Source organism: Elephas maximus, chromosome 25 (genome assembly GCF_024166365.1).
Source record: "Elephas maximus indicus isolate mEleMax1 chromosome 25, mEleMax1 primary haplotype, whole genome shotgun sequence".
Classification (NCBI taxonomy): Eukaryota; Metazoa; Chordata; class Mammalia; order Proboscidea; family Elephantidae; genus Elephas; species Elephas maximus.
The window spans coordinates 20,220,967-20,235,232 of NC_064843.1; the positions used below are offsets into that span (position 1 = coordinate 20,220,967).

A 14,266-nucleotide genomic window follows, 5' to 3' on the forward strand; every position below is an offset into this window, starting at 1 on the left:
GAGGATGGAGTGCCCACTGTACCTGGGGAAAGCAGGAAAGATTTTGGAGGGGAGGGGCAGTGTGGGCTGGCTTTTGAAAAATGGGTTGGAGTTCACCAGACACAGAGCAAGAGGCACAGGAATGGGGAATGCCTGGTGCGATTGGGAATTGACCGACACTTGTGTGCGCCTGGAAAAACAGAAAGTTTGGCAACTGGTGGCAGGAGAGGCCAGAGAGAAGGTTCGGAGTCAAACACAGAGGGACTTCATAAACATGTGTTCTGACTGGGGAACCCTTGCGACGGGGGATGGAAACCTCTCTTACGTGCCCAAGCAGCAGTGGGGTTTACTTAAAGAATACAACAACAGACAGTTTCAGGACCAGGGCAGAAAACAGACCAGCTGGGTGATTTGGGCTGGCTGACTGGGTGGTCTGGGCCGAAATATCCCACCGCTCTCCCCTTCCCCAGGATGATAAAAACCAGTTGCAGTCGAGTGACTTCAACTCACAGTGACCTTATGTGTGTCAGAGTAGAACTGTGCTCCATAGAGTTTTCAATGGCTGGTTTTTTGGAAGTAAACGGCCAGGACTTTCTTCCAAGGTACCTCTGGGTGGACTTGAACCTCCAAGCTTTCAGTTAGCAGATGAGTATGTTAACTGTTTGCACCACTCACTGATGCATAGACATGTTTAGGGGTTTAGATTTTGTCCTGAGGAGTCCTGGAAAGTTATTCAAACCACAGGGTAATGATGTGATTAGGTTTGTCATTTTGAAAAAGACCCCCAGAGCAATTGATTACGTCTGCTTACATTTCGCACAGTCTGCAGACTGACCTAAAGTTCATTAATTTCAACAAACATCTACTGAGCCCCCTTGTGGCTCCAGAATATTCAAAGGTAGATAAACAGTGGTCCTTAGCTTCAAAAGTTTCATAGTCCTAGTTTAGAGTTAATAGCGTGGGTATATGATGTTTATGTCTCTAGAAATTACCTGAAAAATCTTGACAACATTTTTCTAGCAAGAGGGTCCTTAGCGTTCATCTGGTTTCTAACACAGCCTTTACGAGCTCATGCTCTGGAGTCAGACATACCTGAGTTAAAACCCTGGCACCGCCACTTAACTGTCTGTGGAAGCCTAGGCTTCCTCATCTGTTAAATGAAAATAATAATCCTCAGTGCAGTTGTTCAATAAAGTAAAGCATGGAAAGTGTTAAGCACAGTGCCTGACGCACAATGAATGCTCAATAAATAGTAGCTATTGTTATTATCGTTAGTATCATCGTTGTCAAAGCAAACCCCACCCCAAAATAGTTAAAACTACTCCTCAAGATCAGGAGTCAGCAGGTCATGTCCAGCCCCCTGCCTGTTTTTGTAAATAAAGTTTTATTGGAACACAGCTACCCCCATTTGTTTATGTATTATCTAAGGCTGCATTCACAACTGCAGAGTAGAGTAGCTGCAACAGAAATTGCATAGCCCTTTGCAGAAAAACTTTGCCGACCCCTGGTCTAGATGATCACCTTTAAATCTTTTCAAATCTCTGGGCCTCTGCATCCACAGCTGCATAATAAATGGATTTGAATAAATTATCTTTTTAGCCCATTCAATCACCAACTGACTAGTGAGATGTGAAAACACTCTGGAAAATTGAGGGGTGTCATGCAGACCTGGGGTATTACAATGATCATCCCCTTGGTGGTTGATAACTAAATCCCACTCTTTTCTCCTCACAGATCCTGGCCATAATTTCCATCATGTTCATCGTCCTCTCCACCATTGCCCTGTCGCTGAACACGCTCCCTGAGCTGCAGAGCCTTGATGAGTTCGGCCAGACCACAGACAACCCCCAGCTGGCTCACGTGGAGGCTGTATGCATCGCGTGGTTCACCATGGAATATCTGCTGCGTTTCCTCTCCTCACCCAAGAAGTGGAAGTTCTTCAAGGGCCCACTCAACGCCATTGACTTGTTGGCAATCCTGCCGTATTACGTCACCATCTTCCTCACAGAATCCAACAAAAGCGTACTGCAGTTCCAGAACGTCCGCCGCGTGGTCCAGATCTTCCGCATCATGCGAATTCTCCGCATCCTCAAGCTTGCACGCCACTCCACTGGCTTGCAGTCCTTGGGTTTCACCCTGCGAAGGAGCTACAATGAGCTGGGCTTACTCATCCTCTTCCTCGCCATGGGCATCATGATCTTCTCCAGCCTTGTCTTTTTTGCGGAGAAGGATGAGGATGACACCAAATTCAAAAGCATCCCGGCCTCTTTCTGGTGGGCCACCATCACCATGACAACTGTTGGGTATGGAGACATCTACCCCAAGACTCTCCTAGGGAAAATTGTAGGAGGGCTCTGTTGCATTGCAGGGGTCCTGGTGATTGCTCTCCCCATTCCCATCATTGTCAATAACTTCTCTGAGTTCTACAAGGAGCAAAAGAGGCAGGAAAAAGCAATCAAGCGGAGAGAGGCCCTGGAGAGAGCCAAGAGAAATGGCAGCATCGTATCCATGAACATGAAGGATGCTTTCGCTCGGAGCATTGAGATGATGGACATCGTGGTTGAGAAAAATGGGGAGAATACAAGTAAGAAGGACAAAGTTCAAGATAACCACCTGTCTCCCAGCAAATGGAAGTGGACAAAGAGGACACTGTCTGAAACCAGCTCAAGTAAGTCCTTAGAAACCAAGGAGCAGGGATCCCCTGAGAAGGCCAGATCATCTTCTAGTCCCCAGCACCTAAATGTCCAGCAGTTGGAAGATATGTACAATAAGATGGCCAAAACCCAATCTCAACCCATCCTCAGTACTAAGGAATCAGCAACACAGAGCAAACCAAAGGAAGAACTTGAAATGGAGAGCATCCCCAGTCCCATAGCCCCTCTGCCCACTCGTACAGAAGGGGTCATCGACATGCGAAGCATGTCAAGCATTGATAGCTTCATTAGTTGTGCCACGGACTTCCCTGAAGCCACCAGGTTCTCCCACAGCCCTTTGGCATCGCTACCCAGCAAGACTGGGGGCAGCATGGCCCCAGAGGTGGGCTGGCGGGGAGCTCTGGGTGCCAGTGGAGGTAGGTTGGTGGAGGCCAACCCTACCCTAGATGCCAGCCATCGCTCTAGTTTCTTCATTGAGAGTCCCAAGAGTTCCATGAAGACCAACAACCCCTTGAAGCTCCGAGCACTTAAAGTCAACTTCATGGAGGGTGATCCCAGCCCACTACTCCCTGTTCTGGGGATGTACCATGACCCTCTTAGGAACCGGGGGGGTGCTGCAGCTGCTGTCGCTGGACTGGAGTGTGCCACACTCTTGGACAGGCCTGTGCTGAGCCCAGAGTCCTCCATCTACACCACAGCGAGTGCTAGGACACCCCCGCGATCCCCCGAGAAACACACAGCAATAGCATTCAACTTTGAGGCAGGTATCCACCAGTACATCGATGCGGACACAGATGATGAGGGGCAGCTGCTCTACAGTGTGGACTCCAGCCCCCCCAAGAGCCTCCATGGGAGCACCAGTCCCAAGTTCAGTGTCGGGACAAGATCAGAGAAGAATCACTTTGAAAGCTCCCCCTTACTCACCTCCCCTAAGTTCTTAAGGCAGAACTGTATTTACTCCACGGAAGCATTGACTGGAAAAGGCGCCAGTGGTCAGGAAAAGTGCAAACTAGAGAACCACATCTCCCCCGATGTTCGCGTGTTGCCGGGAGGAGGGGTCCATGGAAGCACACGGGATCAGGGCATCTGAACTAGCTTGCCATGGAGGAGAGACTTGTGGGCGAGGTCCAAAGAGGAGTGTGGTTCAGCTTACCTGCCACAGAGCTTTTCGCATAAACTCTGAAACAGAAAGGCCCTGCAAAACCCCAGAGAAAAGAGATATTCTAGAGAAGGCTTCCTAAGGCCTAGAGAGCCATGACAGGTCCATCAGGATGAAGTTGGCCAAGCCATAGGAATGGCACCTTCTTGTAACAATTCTACTGCCCTCTTTGGGAGATGACAAGAGCAGAACTCACAGCCACCACTATCATCCTCCTAGATGTAACCGAGAGCCACCTACTCCCTGTCCTTCTTCATGCCTCTCCATCACAGCCTATGAGGGCAACATCTCCATCCCTCCTGGGTTCAGCTGGAGAAGGATGCTGGAAAAAGTGGCTGGAGTTGAAAAAGTGGGTTGACCAATTTGGCATTGGATGCTGCCCAGCCACCTCTGTGAATACCTGTTCGTCACCTTCTGGATAGATTCCACTGTTAGAAGGCTACAGGGAACACTTGTGTCATGGGGAAATCTCTGCGCCATAAGCCACAATCCCAGCACAAAACCCTCCCTCAAATGTCTTCATTGACTTCCGTGTTCTGTAGTACCCGAGATTTTATTTTGAGATATCATCAGGGTGAGTTGCACCACTTGTACTCAATTCTAATTGCCCTTGGCAGTCTGGGAGGGCTTCGGAAGGCTGGCACTCAGCCAGCAGTATGAACTCTGAGCATTGCTTGAACGTTGAAGGAGGAAAATACTTTCTGTACATTGCTAGTATAGACTCAAAAGATATGCAAGTGTCAAATATGCAAAAGAAATAGCTTATTCAAAGAGACTATGTTACTGAAGAACAGCGTAAAAATCTGTTTTTTTATTTTTTAGCTGCAAAGATGAAAGGAGAAAACAAAACAAAAAAAACCACCCCCAATCGAAATGCCCAGTTCAGACTTTTGAATACTTCCTGCTGCTGCAGGGAAAGCACCTACTATAATAGAAATTCTTTTTTTATTTCCTGTGGTATTCGAGCTAAAAAAAAAGTTAAAATAAAAAGCACTTTATGTTTTTCAAAACTAGGTTCTACCAGGGACAGTGTCAACATCTTGCACTTTAAAACAAGCACTATTTTCCCGTGAGCCACTTGTTGGGACTGTAGTTGGGTTATTGCTACATGCCTGTTCCCCGGCCACGGTGGTTGACATTGTACTGTGGTATCGCTGTCTGCCGTGTCAAAGTCTGTGGGCTCCTATCCTGCCTCCCTGAAGCTCCCCCTTCGCCCATGGGTCAGGAAGGGTTCTTGGCTCTTGGGTGGGGCCTCTCGTAAAGTCACATGTACAGGAGATATGTACATCTCAGAAGAACGCAGTAGATGGTTGGGCATTGAGCGTCTCACTCTGTTCTCTTTCTTGTCAACCAGCCATTGATGTGTTTTCAGTGTCACTGTACAAAAAGCTCAGCTCTCCTCACTGCGGCCACCAGTGCAGCCAGTACAGACAAAAGCAATAAGTATTTGTGTGCATCGTGAATGATTCTGGCGTTTTTCTTGGTGTTGGTCTTCCTGTCCTAGTATGATGACCTAGTGTTGACCTACTGATTCTAGTCTAGTAGCACGGTGTTGTTGGCCATTCCTCAGTACAGTGACCTTATGTTGAGCCATTGGTTAGTACAGTACCATGGTGTTGGCTCATCTGTCAGTAAAGACGACATGTTATTGGTCTGCCTGTCTTTAGTATGATGGAGTGATGTTGTTCTCTGAATACAATGTTGATGGATAATGCCCCAAGTAAAATATCATAGTGCAGGTCTGCCTGTCCTCAATATGGTGACAGGCACATGTCTGTCTGATGAAACAAAGACATGGTGTTGGTTCACCTGCTCTACATACAATATGTCCTTGATCTGCATATTGGTACAATGGCTTGATCCACCTGCTGGTACACAGATATCACTGCTCTGTTCTGCCTAACCTCAGCACCATGGCACAAGTTTGGTCCACCTGTCTCAAGTACAAAGACATACGCTCATTCCACCACCCTTAATATGCATCTTTTCTGCTGTGTACGGACCCGGTTGACACAGCTTCTCAGCATCTCTCTGGGGACTGCCAACCCCTCCAAGAGGCTACAGGTCCTGTTCTTTGCTGTGTTCGCAAGGAAAACGAGTGCTCAACTTTTCCAAGGTGTCTTCCAAGTACTCTCACAGCAAATGCAAAGGGACTCGAGGGGCAGGGAGAGTGAGAGAGGAGGCAGCGACACTTCCTGGGCGCTTTGCTGAGCACAAGGGGCCCTGGGGCCCATTGAGGAATGACCGCGGAACAGTGCTCCGCCGGCCATCTTTCGCGTCTCCTCTTTGTTTGCCTCACCATTTATGTCCACCATCAGCACAAATGTGAAAATTCAGGGAAAACAAACAAATGCTTTTTGATAAAAGTAAATAGTTGTGATTTCCGACTCAGATATTTTTAGAGCTGATGCTATCTGTAAAAATTAATAATAATAGTAATATAGTCTATTTTACATATCAGGAAAGTGAACATGTTTAAATATAGCCATATATAGCGAGAAGGAACTTAACCACCCCTTCTTCAAATCGAGGCGTTTCATTTGTTGCTTGAAGCAGATAAGAAGTGTACAGATTGGAAATGATTTCTTTCTGTCTTCTTTTTCTTTTTTAACTGATAACCAACTGGTGCAACTCTCCTTGTAACCAAAGGCCCTTTCTGCCTTGTGTGGTCGCGTAGGACCTGGCCATTCCTTCCTCGTGTACTTTGTCTGACCCTAAAGTAGCATTTTATTGAGTCACTTTTGAAGGACGAATTCAGAAGTACCATTAAGAACCTACCTTTTCAGGCTGAATAGCCAGAGTCCTATAGAGTTCTTATAGAAACAGAATAATTGAAACTCAGCATATACTATGCTTTGGAAGCATTTTGGTTTTGTTGTTGTTTTCTTTCTTTTTTTTTTTTTTTTCTTACTCGTGTGTGCATGTTTTGTGGGAATGTAGCTTTTACCCTGTGCCCGATTCAAAATAGAATACTTTAAGTCTTCGCAGCAACCACCCTCATCCGCCAAAAAGGAACAAATTCGGGTTTGTAATCTGCGTGCGTCTCACCTGTGCATATGTGCGTGTATGTACACACACTGGGGAATCTTCCTAACAGTCTCCACTGAGAAGCTAAATTTGACAACCAGGACAGGTCTTAATAGAGAAGAGGAACGCAATGGATTGGAGGCAAACAACTGCTTTTGCTTGGTGGTCCATTTTCCACCCATGCTTGAACCAACGAACACAGAAAAAAAATAAGTCAACCCAAAGAAATGAAACTAGGTGGACAGATGCCTGGTCCCTTTGGCGAATTCAATGAAATTCATCAAGAACCTAGCCTAACTTCAGTTCCAAATCCCACCAGTATCAGAAAGGGCTAGGGACCAGGTAGCTATGTGTCCGACCCACAAGGCCAAGTCTGTGACCAGCAGAGAGAGGTGGGCACATTTTGCAAGAGACAGTTTATTCACCTTTTTATCTTTGGTGTAAAGGAAAACAACAGGACTTTGGTGCAGTAGATTTCTCAGTGCCTTCTTTAGGAATTTTATCTTAAGCACATTTAATGGGAAAAGAAACAAGAGAGAAAAAAGAGGCGACAACCTTTGTTCCCGGGATGCCCCTTTCTCCAAAAGGATTGGGGGTCAAGAAGAAAGAAGAAGAGTAAGAAAGGGAAACAGCAAAATCCTGTGAGGCCATTTCCTTTCAACCCACCCAGCTTGTCCCTGCGAATTGCTGGTGATCCGGACTTTTCCAGACTGATTCCCACCTTCTTCTCCACCATGTCTTCTTGGTAACTGTAGCCTCGTCTCTGCCCTTTCTCCTACTAAGATCCACAAACACAACAGTATTCTCTTCTGTACAACTGTGATGTATTGTTGATATTTGTAACTATTGTATATTTCTGTCTTGCTCCAGTCATGGCTGGAGTGTCTAGTTCATGAATAAGGGGAAATTTAAAATTCATTCCCAACAAGGGTCACTAAAGGTAGTCTCCAGCTCTAGTTCTCTCCTTTACTTATTTCATTGCCAACAAGTCTAAGTGTCTCACCACAAGTCAAGTAACTTTGGATCAGATGAGAGTGTGGCAGAAAATCTCTAGAACAAGCTTCTTTGAAGGACTTTTCTGGTGGCTGCAAAATTAGCAGGAGAGGAACAGGGCCCCCTGCATCCCCCAGCAGGACAGCAGAAAGCCTCCAGCCCTGAGCTGGTTTCCTCGCCTACCACTGCTACCACGACAGCATCCAAATACTCTCATGTCACTGAATCAGGGCGACCCTAAACCGGCCCTGGCTACACCCAGAAATAGGAATTACCTCTGCATTTTCGGTTGCCATTTTTCTGGCTCTAGAAGTATGATGCGCAGCTATGTCCCAGGACTTCCACGCATCTCAGAGTAGTCTATTTTTCTGTTCAGATAAATATAAATATATATATATATGTATTTTTAGCGAATTTATAATACGGCAATGGAGTCTAATTTCTTTTGTAATACAGAATAATATCTTAGGCATTTTATTGTTGGTCATTAGTGTAGCTGCTTTTTTCTGGTCTGCTTCATTTCTTCCCATCGCCCCTTGGGCTGTTTTTTCTTTTCTTGCTTTTGATTCTGATTTCCTGGGGTGGGGAAAGACTTTGGGGGCTGACTTCCTCATGCAGACATTAGCCGACACCAGGCCTGGAGTCCGTCTAACGCTGTGACTTTCCCATTCGGTCTGTGCGTTTCTCCTATGTGTTGTTCTTAAGAATCCAGGGCATGCATGCAGGAGTGAGCTCAGGGAGACAAGGGTACAGACGGCCCTAGAATCAGGCTGGGATGTGGGCTGGTTTTGCTCATAGCCCACCCTTCTCCTGGGGCCTGAAGGGACTAAGCCTTCTCATCCCCGGAGATCTTGGAACTGAAAAATCTCATGCAAGCAAACTTCCCACTAGCATTTCTGAGATCCAGATCCCACCTTAAACGTCCCTTTCGCCTGGCCTGTCCCCATGTCCAGCACCCCACTCTCCCATAACATCAATTGGACCTGAAGGCCAGAGCATTTTCAGGTTCTTGAGAAACTTGGAAGAACATACTGGGCTTTGGATCTTATCAACTTTTTTGTCAGCTCTGTATTTCAATCCCTTTCTGACAGCTTCACCAAAAACCAGTGGCCACACACCCTTGGAGCCAAACTCTGCAAGGACGTGTCCCCAGAATCTGCTATGTCATCTCCCTTTCCAGCCACCTGGCTCCGTAGAGCAAGAAATTTGTGGCAAGGGTGGTGGTATTTTTCCAGCTTCCACCCATCCAGCGCTCAGGGAGTTTCTGGACTGTCCTGATAATTAATTCCAGGAGGTGGGTCCCAGGCTCCGGTGGGCAGAGGACATCTCATGGAGCAGGATCTTTAGTAGGAAATGGTTCTCCATCCATAAGTTCATGGGGGAAGATGAAGAAAGACCAGATCATCTCCAACTCTCATACATTTAGATTTTCACACCCCACCTGGCTCGCTGTCAGCCATGGGTATCTGGCCTCAGCCTTGAATCAGAGGCTGAAGCCAAACCAGAACCCCCAAACAGCAGTGAACCTTCCCCATTAGCTAAATTCCAAGGGGAATCAACCCAAATACGAATTTGTTATTCTGGATTGTGAACCTAATCTGAGTTTTCCCATCCCCAAAATTCCTGCTGATCTGGTTTGAACCAGAGCCATACAAAACAGGCAAGATATTTTAAAAACTTTCGCACGAGAACAACAAAAACTTGCCTCCCTGTTGTATTGTTGTTGTGTGTGGTCAAGTCGATTCCGACTCATAGCGACCCTATATAACAGAGTAGAACTGTCCCCATAGGGTTTCCCAGGCTGTAATCTTTACAGGGAAACCCTGGTGGCATAGTGGTTAAGAGCTATGGCTGCTAGCCAAAAGGTTGCCAGTTCGAATCCACCAGGCGCTCCTTGGAAAACTCTATAGGGCAGTTCTACTCTGTCCTGTAGGGGCGCTATGAGTCTGAATCAACTCGACGGCAACAGGTTTGGGTTTGGTTTGGTGAATCTTTACAGGAGCAGATCACCAGGCCTTTCTCCTGCAGAGCCGGTGGTAGGTTCAAATTGTTGACCTTTCAGTTGGCAGCTGAGTGCTTAACCATTGCACCACCAGGGCTATTAGTTCCTAGTAGTTTCCTAAATTTGATGCCTGTGGCTGTTCTAGACAGAGGTATAGTTGGGTTTTCCATTCACTGTCCCTGGTATCGCCTTAACGTGGAGTTTCTCCTTAACACCCCTAATTGCGAAGGTGAAGAATTGAATTTGGAAGGGGCCCTGTGAATTGAATGACCCATCATCTTCATCTCTAGCCGTAACTCTCTATTCCTCCCTACCAAGGTCCTGAAAAGATGTCCCAAAAAGTGGCCAGGATGGGGTACAATGGGGCTGTTCACCTGGAAAGGAAGTGCCCAGCCACCAGGTGGCTACATGCAAGCCTCTGGAAGTTTGTCTTGCATGAAAGGGACAGGGCAGTCATTTTCAGCTCAAATGAAAGAAGCCCTGCTAATAGCCTAGGTTGTGTAACCATGGAACCAGGGGCCAGTGAATGAGCTCCCTTATACCTGTTACATTGCTGTCGAGTCAATTCCCACTCATAGCGACCCTACAGGACAGAGTAGAGCTGCCCCATAGGGTTCCCTAGGCTGTAATCTTTATGGCAGCAGATCGCCACGTCTTTCTCCTGAGGTGCAGCTGGTAGGTTGGAACTGCTCACCTTTAGGTTAGCCGCCAAACGCTTTAACCACTATACCACCAGGCTCCTTTCCCTTGTACCACAGGCATTTAAAAAGAGGCCAGATGGTGTACAAGATGGGTCACTGCATGGAAACTGGACTGAACAACCAAGGAAATTCCCTTTGTTTTTTGGCATGTGGCGTGTGTGTGTGTGTGTGTGTGTGTGTGTGTAAGTGGTTTGAATATTCAAGGCACAGGCCCAAGCCACTGAGGCAGAGGCAGGGAGCACAATTAGCATCCAGGATTTGGAGCCATTGGAGGGGATGCTGGAGAAGAAAGGTGGCCACAGGGCCCCTTGATACTTCCCTGCTCCCCATCTTGGGAAATTTTTTTTTAATTAATTTTTATTTGCTTTAAGTGAAAGTTTACAAATCAGGTCAGTCTCTCATACAAAAATTTGTATACACCTTGCTATACACTACTGGAAAACCCTGGTGGAGTAGTAGTTAAGTGCTATGGCTGTTAACCAAGAGGTTGGCAGTTGGAATCCTCCAGGCGCTCCTTGGAAACTCTGCAGGGCAGTTCTACTCTGTCATATAGGGTCGCTATGAATCAGAATTGACTCGACGGCAGTGGGTTTGGTTTTTTTGGTTTCAACACTCCTAATTGCTCTCCCCCTAATGAGACAGCACACTCCTTCCCTCCACTCTCTGTCCTCGTGTCCATTCGGCCAGCTTCTGGCCCCCTCTGCCCTCTCGTCTCCCCTCCAGACAGAAGCTGCCCACATAGTCTCGTATGTCTACTTGATCCAAGAAGCTCGTTCTTCACTAGTATCATTTTCCATCCCATAGTCCAGTCCAATCCCTGTCTGAAGAGTTGGCTTTGGGAATGGTTCCCGTCTTGGGCTAACAGAAGGTCTGGGGACCATGGCCTCCAGTGTCCTTCTAGTCTCGGTCTGACTGTTAAGTCTGGTCTTTTTAGGAGAATTTGGGGTCTGCATCCCACTGCTCTCCTGCTCCATCAGGGGTTCTCTGTTGTGTTCCCTGTCAGGACAATCATCGGTTGTAGCCGGGCACCATCTAGTTCTTCTGGTCTCAGGATGATGTAGTCTCTTGTTCATGTGGCCCTTTCTGTCTCTTGGGCTCATAATTACCTTGTGTCTTTGGTGTTCTTCATTCTTCCTTGCTCCAGGTGGGTTGAGACTAATTGATGGATCTTAGATGGCCTCTTCCTAGCATTTAAGACCTGTCTTGGGAAATTTTAATGACCTTGTAGCTAAGCCAATCCAACCTATCCCCAGTGGCCTAACAGGTACCACACGGGGATAGGACTCTCTCCTCACCCAGGCCAGCCAAGGAGCAATCCAGGAAGTTGCCCATCACTGGCCGGCTGTCTCATGGTGCTTCAACCTTTCTGCCCAGACCCTGCACCCCCACAAGCCTGAGGTTTTCTGTACAAGAAATCCAGTTATCTTTTACCAACTAGCCAGCTGCCCAGTGAAAAAACTGCCCAGGCAGTAGCGAATGGGCTTTTATTTCTGGTATGTAAAACAGAAGATCTCATTGAAGACCCTTGAAAAGTCCCCATCCATTAAGTAAATCTAGAAAGGCCAAAAGAGAGAGGCAGCTGTGATTAAGTTTTACAGCAAAGCAAGGCTTCGGCTGCCTCCAAGCAGAACACTCCAGTTGCCCGCATCTGTAGCTCCCTTCCCAAATGGGTCTGGGTCTAAAATCTCCAAGGAGAGCATCTGGCCAGAGAGTTTTGAAAGACTTCTCCCCCACAAGTGGGTTTGGAAAAAACCAGTTGCCATTGCGTCGACTCTGACTCATAGTGACCCGATGTGTGTCAGAGTAGAACTGTGCTCCACTGGGTTTTAATGGCTGATTTTTTGGAAGTAGATTGCTAGGCCTTTCTTCCAAGGTACCTCTGGGTGGACTCGAACCTCCAGCCTTTCGGATAGCAGATGAGCATGTTAACTGTTTGCATCAACCAGAGACTCTATGGTGGGTTTGGAAGAGGTGGGAATTCAACGTTGGGTGACCCCAAGTCCAGGTGGCCTTAAGTTGTTTAATTAAGAGGGGAGGCAGGATGATAGATTTGGCTAGATAGACTGAGAAGCCCTCTCCCTCTAAACCCAAAACGAAAAAAAAAAAAAACAGTTTCCAGGGTCCCTGTTGAGGCCCTATCCTGCAGGGATAGCTCAAGTTAGGATAGGAATGCAGTGATAGGAAATTTCAGGAAAATGTAGGAAACTCAATTCTGTCCCATTAGGATGCTCTCGAGGGCCATTGCCTGGACCATCCTGCACTTCCTCTGCCTCCCTGAGCTAAACCAGGTCTGGAAAGAAGGGGGAACCCAGAAGATGCCCAAGAGACAAGGACTTCACAGCTTGGCACGTGACTCCCTAATCTTCACCAGGAATCTGAGTTCTCTCTTAGATGCTGGAGAGCTTGATGTGGCTGGGTGGGTAGGGAAGTGAAGGATCAGCAGGTGCTGGGCCAGGCAGCTGGCCCATTGCATACAGCCAAGGCCAGGTGGCCCCTTTGCTTTGCAGACCTATCCTGGCTTCAGACCAAGGTCAGGGCCTGGGAACCCATTTTCTACACCAGAAACTCAGGGTTGTCCTCCCAGTGCATGCCCTTGGCATATAGTGGTCACCCTACCTGTGTTGTTTTGAGTGAGTGTGTGAGTGAGTGAGTGTGTGAATGATTGACTTATGAGTGAATGAATGGATGAGTCCAAGTGTGAGTGAATAGGGGAATTAATTAGCTCTTGGCTTAGAGTAATGTTAGCTGGTGGAGAAATAGAGGCCCTCTCCTGCTGAAGCCAGTAACTTCCCCACCAGTGCCATCTCTTCTTTGACTCAATCTGGGGTCAAGATGACATCCAAATTGGATGCTCATCTGCTTCAAGCTGATAAGGGAGGGTCCACAGGGGAGTCCCAGCCTCCTTCCTACCCTTCTGTCCTGCCTTTCTCTGCCTCATGTTGTGGTTTAGCTTACACGTTAGCCCAGCAGAGACCATAGACAAAGTGGTTTTCCAATGGGCTAAGCCAAGGGCTGGAAATAGGGGTTTCCCCTAGTCTGGGACTTGCTGGGGGCAGGAGTGTGGAAGCCAACATGTGGAAACTGGATCTCATTCCCAAAGCCATGGGAGTCCAGCTGGATAAGAGGGGTAGCCTGTCTTCCAGCTTTTAGAGCCATGGTCTTCCTTTTCTCTGAGTCCCCCATGCCTCCATGACAGCATGCACCCCGATCCCATCAGCCAAGACCCTCTATCTCTCCCAGCAGCCTGTGGAGTGAGGTTGGGGCTCTTCTGCCAGCAAGGCCATTCTGATCACCCCACCCATAATAGGGGCCAAGCCAATCACATTAGCCATAAATGACCAATGTCCTTCACCACTCTGTTCTTGGGGTCGTGTTCCGTGGGTCTTATTCATCTCTTGTCAGTTGTTGTCTCTAGTCCTTCCTGTAAAGGCAAAAATGAGCATTATACATACACACACACACACACACACACGGAAATCAAACAACAAAAAAACCGGTGTCTTTATCTGCATGTGGTGAGATAAAATTGTGATCCTTGTTTGACCTCCAGCTGCTGTGCTGTCTTGTAAAATATGTCCAAATGTTTAAGAATTTCCAAGCAAATGGTCCCTTAATGAAGTCTGCAGAGTTCAATAAAAAGGTATGGAGAAAACAAGTTTGTTGGAGTTTGTTTTATGTTCTGGAGGGCACCGGGAGGTGAGGGCTTGAAGATTTGAAAGGGAGGCAGAATCTAGGAGCCTAGGGGACTGGA

General features: G+C 47.3%; 1 protein-coding gene across 2 annotated transcripts in view; it reads left to right on the top strand.

The window, feature by feature from the left end:
- KCNB1 (potassium voltage-gated channel subfamily B member 1) overlaps positions 1-14,149 on the top strand; it is a 107,699-nt gene extending 93,550 nt beyond the window's left edge. For both annotated transcript variants that reach the window (XM_049868913.1, XM_049868914.1), the window contains one exon: positions 1,714-14,149. In XM_049868913.1, coding sequence (XP_049724870.1) covers positions 1,714-3,723 — 2,010 coding nt within the window. In that variant the 3' untranslated portion in view covers positions 3,724-14,149. The remainder of the gene's footprint in view (positions 1-1,713) is intronic.
- Positions 14,150-14,266: the final 117 nt, after the last annotated feature.